The sequence below is a fragment of the Seriola lalandi genome, unplaced genomic scaffold (genome assembly GCF_002814215.2).
Source record: "Seriola lalandi dorsalis isolate HSWRI2012SDOR001 ecotype SW California unplaced genomic scaffold, Sedor1 jcf7180002052129, whole genome shotgun sequence".
Classification (NCBI taxonomy): domain Eukaryota; kingdom Metazoa; phylum Chordata; class Actinopteri; order Carangiformes; family Carangidae; genus Seriola; species Seriola lalandi.
The window spans coordinates 238296-246136 of NW_019522682.1; the positions used below are offsets into that span (position 1 = coordinate 238296).

At 43.1% G+C, this 7841-nt stretch overlaps 1 protein-coding gene across 1 annotated transcript in view; it reads right to left on the bottom strand.

The window, feature by feature from the left end:
• Positions 1 to 742: 742 nt before the first annotated feature.
• tsc1b (TSC complex subunit 1b) overlaps positions 743 to 7841 on the bottom strand; it is a 32482-nt gene continuing 25383 nt past the window's right edge. Inside the window, exons 19-22 of the mRNA XM_023399927.2 lie at positions 5787 to 5909; positions 4657 to 4844; positions 4100 to 4273; positions 743 to 3365 (exon numbers count right to left, since the gene is read on the bottom strand). Coding sequence (XP_023255695.1) covers positions 2684 to 3365; positions 4100 to 4273; positions 4657 to 4844; positions 5787 to 5909 — 1167 coding nt within the window. The 3' untranslated portion in view covers positions 743 to 2683. The remainder of the gene's footprint in view (positions 3366 to 4099; positions 4274 to 4656; positions 4845 to 5786; positions 5910 to 7841) is intronic.

The following is a 7841-nucleotide window of genomic DNA, read 5'->3' on the forward strand; positions in this document are numbered from 1 at the left end:
ACCCTAACCAAGCTGGTAAATGTAATATTTTACCTCTGAAGTGATAACAACAGTTCAACAGTTTGCAGTCCAGACACACCTGTGAGCACACCTGTACCATCACCACCACGCAATTCTTTATAACACTAATAAATGGACTTAAAATCATTTCAGCATTGTGGGATCTAGCGCCCTTGCTATATTTAGTTTAGCTAAACCGAATCGTTGAATTTGAGAACATAAACATTTAGACTCACACTCACTTGTGTAGGAATAGTTGGACATTTGGGAAATACCTTTATTCACCTTCTTGGCCGTTGCCCAGACTTGGTTGAGCAAGAGTCAGAGGAAATATGGCTAACCTTGTTTTTGAAACGGTGGGGAAAAGGAAACAGCTAGCACGGCTCTGTACGCAGTTTTTTTTTTTTTTTTTTAAATCCACTTACGAGCACGAGACTTCCGGAAGTTAACGCGCCTTGCCAGTAAATAATAAGGCACATAATGTCCCGTACAACCACGACGTGTCCTTTGTACACTTGTCATTTCCTTTTTGAAACAAGTCATAATCTAGAGAGATGTTGATGTTGTTCCCTTTTGACAGTCAAACTAGCTGTGTTTTGCTTCTAGTTGTGTGCTAAGCTAAGCTAAGCTAAGCGCTTTCTCTGCTCCAGCTTTATGTACGTAAGAAGGAGAAAGAAACAAAGTGAACTAAGTTGTCTAAGGACCTTACATTCGGCGGGAATAAGAAAGCAAAACTCAAGAATTGTAGTGCAAAACATTGAAGACGATCTTTATTGTTCACAGTTAAACACAAGCCACTGCTTTAAGAACTTCCTTTTTTGCCATTTTGTCCCAGATTCTCCAGCTCCGGTCAGAGTCCTGGTTTCTTCAGTTTGTGCTGATTGTACCTTCTGTCTTGGTTTGCTGTAGTTACTACGGTTGGCATTTAAAGTGGATTGTTGAACATGCTTTAGATAGCGAGGCAGAAGGAAATGACAGCAGGAGTTCCCGGTGGACAACAGGATTTAGATGACTTTCAAAAGCAGAATTTACTTCTAATGCTTAAGAAGAAAGGAGGATATTCCGTTTTTATCAGACCACCAGGGAGGAAAACCTATTGGACATTTTTGGTTTTCCACACTGCACGCAACAGCTGAGCCCAACATGAGTAACAACACTTCTGTTTAGATATTTGAATTATGCCGAACCACAAATGTTTTCATGGCACTTCCAAAATGGTCAGCTGGTAGTCTGTAACAAAGAAATGTTGATCTTTGTAGCTTGGGCTTGTGTCATTTGCCAGGTCTGTTTCAAATTTAGCATATGTACTTGAGAGTACACTTCATGGCTGAATTAAAAAGCACAGGTACAACAGAATGTGGAATTTATAAAAATGCATAAAATTTCATCAGTTCCTAAATTTCATACATTTCCCTCGTTGCATCATCACTGAAATACGAGAATCAACATGACTCCATCACCTACACTCTCGCACACTCGCAAACCAAAACACATTCGTCCTCTGACATACTTTGGACAAAAACTCAAGGGAGTTTTGTATGGAAATGTTAGTCTTCCAAATCAGCCCAGCAACAATAAGGTCACACTCCCAAGGTTTCCCCGGAATGATCCAAACATCTCTACGCACTGATCGCTTCCATCGCTCTGATGTAACACTTGCTCAAATACTCGCTCGACATGAATCAAAAAAAATAATATTTCGGTCCGTGGTCAGTGCCAAAGCACGCCTAACAGATGATCGAGACAAATGTAACATCTCCTGCTCTCCTGGTGTTTCATGTCTGATTTTATCTGAGGTGGTGCCTTTTAAATTTTTAAATTCTCAGTTCGCTTGTGCCCAGTGGTATCGACCACAGCAGATGATTTAAGTTTTATTTGTCCAATTTTTGAGATACGGTCTCAAGAGGTTTCTGCTTCCACCGAAATATAATAGAGGTGACTGGAGCTTTGTTGGTAGTCCTCACAGCTTTGAAGAATGACATACAATTTTTAACAGCAACTTGTCTTTTCAAAAAACAATGTCCCCATTACTCTGGATAACCCACAGACCTTGTTCTGAACTTTATTCAAAAGGAGCCATTTCTTCAGTAGCAAGTATTTCTACAGTGAAAACTGTTCACAGAGGTCTGAGGATTATCCAAAGTAACTGGGACAAGTTGCTGCTGTGTTTTACAAACTGAATGTTTCAATGCTGAGAGCACCACAAACAACATTTCATTCACCTCTATCATGTTGGGGTGGAGGCAGAAACTCCTGACAAGATTTCTCCATATTTGGACATATAAAACCTGAGCTAGCTGCATGGCTGATACAACTAGAGCCAAGAAGGAAATGTAATAGACCTTACCCTTTAAACCTCAAGCTCACAGTGTCACATCCTGTTTGAGAACCTTTGAGCATCTTTGACTCATTAACAAATTCATAAGTGTAGCATCTTTACTGGTAGCACATCGACTTTGTATCCCTGTCACCTTGTCAAACTCCTTCAGTGGAATGAATCAGTGTGAAAAAAATAAATAATAATAAAAAAAAAAGAAATATGTGGCTGAATCCTGTTGTCCACAGGAATGGAACAAATAACACTGAATTCCAATGAGTTGCTGACATGTTACTCTTTTGCTGATTTGTAGCTTTTCTCCATCGTTAAACTTCAGTCCCACCGCCCCAGCTCAGTTCTGTGTCTCTAACTGTGCTCGTGATGTGTTTCATTATAGTCCATGATCTTTAGATGCTGCTGCCGGGGACGTCCCGACCCCGCCTGACCCCGCCCTACACCGGGCCCCGCCCCTCCCTTCCTGCGGGGGCTTTCCTGGCTCAAGGCCCGCTGCTTGGGCTCAGATGAGGGCTCCTTGGTGGGCACAGTGAGAGGAGTGGCAGGGGCTGGGGCTGGGGCGGGGGGAGGAGTCGGAATGGGGGAGGGTGCGGTGCTGACGGGAGCAATATAAGCTGGGCAGGGCGGCTCCACGCACAGCTCAGTCTTCAGGCCGTGGGCGAGGCCGGCAAGGCGCGGCGGTGGTTGCTCCTCGTCGCACTGGCTCTCGCTCTTGTTGCGGAACAGCTCGCGCGCCCTCATGCCCAGGAAGCTCTTGGCACTCGGATAGGAGCCCACGGTGAGCGGTGCGTCAGAGGGGGGCAGGGGTGCAAGCGGGTTGACGTGGGGGCAGGACAGGGAGGGCTCTACCAACAGGGGCGGGGCCAGGTCCTGGCTGCCGTTGATGGAGTTGGCTGTTGACTTGGAAGAGTTGCTCGCCTTTGGTTGCCCTGGCGATAAAGTGCTGCCGTTGCCCCGAGGGGAGTCGTGCGGTGGTCTACTGGCCGCCTCCTCGTTGGTGTGAGTTTTACTTGGTCCATCTGGCACCATGACACTGTGGGGACACAGTGACAAGTGACAAAGTGGCAGGCGGCAAAATGCATCTCTAAATGAGCCTCCAACATAATATTCAATGCAAACAAAAGTAACTAAGTAACACAGCTTTAGTTTATTAGGTTTGCTGTGTAAAAAATAAATATTTATTGACAAAATCAGTTCTCCTCAACTTGGTCAAATCATCTAATTGTTATTAAAAAACTTAATACCACTGACATTCTTCCCCTCACAGCAGAGGATGATTATAACTGCAACATAAAAGAACATAAAAGGATGCTGATGTTTAGCAGGTATAATGTTTACCATGTTCACCATCTTAGTTAGCATGCAAACATTTGCTACCAGCACAAAACACAAAGTACAGCTGAGGCTGATGGGAATGTCATTAGTTTTGCAGATATGTGGTTATAAACATAAAAATACAAATTTTGACCTGATGATGGCGCTAAGGCATGACCAATGTTATTACAATTCATCCTGAGGGGGACATGAATGTGTGCACTAAATTTCATGGCCCCTCCATCAAAATCGGTGAGATATTTCAGTTTGGTGGAACGACCAACGCCACGAGCATGGCTTTTAAAGTCCTAATGAGATAAATACTAAATCTTTAGTCACTTGTGGACTAACAAGCAAATCAACCAAACTGTAACTGCGCTGAGCAGGTTTATGTGTGATACAATATTGACTGTCAAAAAAGAAAAGAAAAAGAAAGAAAAGCCTGAGCCTGACCTGGAGTCAGCAGGAGTGTGTGGGTCAGCTCTGCCCCCTGTTGGTGAGCTGGTGGCGGTGCTGGCTGGAGCCTCCATCTCCACTCTGCTGTAGAGCTGCAGGAGTTCAGTCTGCAGCAGCTGAGTGATTCTCCTCTGCGCATGATACCTGCTGTCTGAGGCCTGCATCTCCGCCCTGAACACACAGAGACCAGACAGGAACGAGGAAAAAGGCAGAGAGGAGACAGAGATTACAACACGAGAAAATGAATAATGGAAAGATCAAATAGAGGGAGGACATGAGGTGTGACTGATTGCACAAACAGGTGACTGACTTCACAGGAGATTTGAACCTGCCTCTGTCAATACAAACACAATTTCATAATGTCTGATCTACTTAGACAATTGATTCATGTCCAACTCATTTACACTAGTTACTGTTGTGCCGAAAACATCTGTCTCAATACAGATGTCAAAGTATTTGATACGTGCTGATCACTGATATCAATGACAATCACAATATGTGTCTCTTTTTGAGGACTTTGTGGCTCAAACTAATCCCGACGCACACACACTCACTTTGCTTGACATTTGACATCCTCGAGGAACTTCTTCTGCTCGGCGATGAGGTGTTCCTTCTTGGAGAGGTGCGTCTCCAGCTCGGCCACTCTCTGCTGCGCTCCCTCCAGTTTCTGACCCTGAACCAGCAGACTCTGCCTCAGCGTCTCCACCTCTTTCCCATAAGACACCTGCAGCATCTGGGCCTCCTGGGTGATGGGTGGACAGCAGCACAAAGAGCAGGAAGGAACAAGAAATGTATGAGAGAGTGAAAAAGACACGCATGAAAGTTTGCTGATTCAGAACATAGCTGTTCATTAGCCAACTGTCAGATCAAGTTAGTTGGTGTTTGAGCCTGGAAGTCTATTCTTGACTTTGGGAACAATATACAATGGCGTATTTGGACAGTGACACAATTTTCACGATTTTGCCTATAAACACCTCCAGAGACCACTACTATGATGTGCATGTTATTACAATAGATATAAACATTTGGAAAACATAAGATATTGATGATCGATTGATGTTGGTATATAATGAATGGACAGGCTTGATCTCCACCAGGATTTATCAGAGTCAAAACTCCCATGGAAACATTAAAACATTAGACTAACGTGGCTGTTTGGTCCATTTTTCACCTTCCCTAAGAGACACAAGAGGATGGGCAGCAAAGTCTTATCCGTTCGTTACGTAGATTAACACTCAACGTTAAGGAATTACAGGGATTATCCCAGAAGTGAGAGAAAGATAAAACGTGTGACTCCAGTTTTAACACACATGAACCTGCCAGGCTTTGTTGAGGGTAAAACACACACACCATTCTACAAGAAGCCTGTGACTCCATGGATTTACCGTCACTGTCAGGCAACATGTACTCCTAACGTTTACGAGAGGAATTTATCCCATCATGCATGAAAAATTAACACATACTTCTGACAACATACAAGTGTTTCCTCATACTTTAAATAAAACTAGCTTCCTGTGACATATCTACCAGAGCTGATATGACAGTGAAGCTGAAACACTTCAGTAGGACAGTTTTGACTTGACATCCAACAAACCCAATTAGTATCCCTTTTTTCACCTCGGCACGTCGTCTCTGCAGTTCTCAGCATCTGTCTCACACACACACACACTTCGTTCCACTGTACCTTTGTATTATCGGCACCTGTGTGGTGTAACTCCTGCATGGACAGCTTATGTGCCTCCCCGAGGAGCAGCAGCTGCTTGTTCAGGAAGCTCATCTGCTGCTGGGTGCTCTCACTGTTGCTCAGCTGAAGGACACACGAGACAAACAATGATGATGGAGGGCAAAACAGAAATCCCACTACAAATAAAATCTGTCCAAAAACATTTGGGAACACGTGAACAATAAGAAGTACAGAATTATTTCATTAATAATCTCACTGACTTCATCAAAGATTCAACAAGGTGCTAGAAAAGAGTTATATATTTCAGTATACACGTCACTCTAAGGGGCTAAATTTGTCCAAGCTAAATTCTACTTAAAGACGTCCTATAGTATTAAATCATACAGTGTATTTAATCATGTCTGCATATCATGAATAAGGCCCAGTCGACTGTGTGGATGCTGTCTGATTTGAAATGCCCGTTCCCTGAATCAACGGCTCCTTGTTTGTCAGGATTTCAGTTCAGTCTGGGTCAGACGAGGGAAACAGACCTCAGACAAACCCCACGGGGCAGAAAAACACCCAGAACCCCCCCACGTCGCTGACCCAGAAATAGAGAGGGAGAGACAACATCTCCAAGGCAACTAGGCCCCAGTCTGCAGAGAGGTGACAGGACGAGGGCGGGGGCATGTGCTGTTGTAACTCCCCAAGTCTGACCCAACTGCCTGCCAGCCTGCTCACCGTCCTGCATGTTTCTGCCATTTAAAGAAACAGGAGTGAGAACATGGAAATCTGTCTTAAAGTTTAGATTTTAAATTTTACACTGGATGAGCCTGAAGAGTGAAAACTAAACTATCCTGTTGATTTAATATGAAGCACTGAAACGCCGTGCGAAGCTGGGACATGTTCATCTCCCTATGTGAAACCGAACACCTACCAAGACAATGACAGAGAAAAATCCAGACGACGTCCGTCTTTTTGGCAGGACACAGGAAATATTACAGCTGCAAGTTGTGACTGATGGTCAGTGTTTCTGTCCAGGGCAGGTACACGAGTTCAATTCAACTTCTGATAGAAAGCCATTATATGCTAATAATCTGCTAATGATACATCAGCAACTTATTTAACCTGGTTTCCTTATATGCAAGTATTTAAATTGTAGAGATGCTTTCAGTGCAGTATGAACTGAGAATGTCAGGCCAAAAGGTCACTGTAATTTTGAAATAACAGCACTATGACTACATGAAACCACTTTCAGACATTCATCCCACTGTGTAAATGTAATGGCAAATGTTACATGTTGGCCTCAATTCTGAATAACAACCCAAAAGTCTTGTTCTACACTCTAAACACACTGAAATAAAATTCTGCTTAATTATCATGGCTTGTGCTTAAGACAAAAAGATAATTTTGATGCTAAAATAAATAAACTAATAATTATCAGACCAGAATCTCCTCCCTATATTCTCATTTAAAAACATCCAGCAAAATGCTTCACATTGAGCGAGGAATGCAATGGGAGTTCACCAGAAAACAAATTCTCAAATAAATTATGAGTCTCACGAGTCAACAGAGGAGACGTGTATTGCTCTGTGAGAGAAAAGATTTATTTTCCTTCATGTCTTTCCATTAAGATCCTGCCACGTCTGAATAAAGCCATAACAAATATTTACTTAACAGACACATCTGCCTTTGACTGATTACAACACTTTTATTTCTCTTATTTAATTTTGGGTGTATCTAATTTTATCATTCAAATTTCTGAAAGGTGCTACACAAATAAAATTTACTTGTGCCTTGGTTGAATGGAAAAACACCATCACTTAAATAGATAGATGAACACAGCAATGACACATATTCAGTCTGAAAAAGCCTGAAAAGGGATTTTAATTATATTCTGTCACCGACCCAACTAACAGACCACGGCTCAGCTCTGTCGTTACCTTGATGGTCATCTGGTTGAGGAGGTGACCAGTGTGGCAGACTTTGTTGTTGGACCTCTGAAGCTCCGCCTCCAGCTCATCCATCCTCTTCTGACACTCCTGTAACTTACTCTGAAGACACAGGACAGAATCA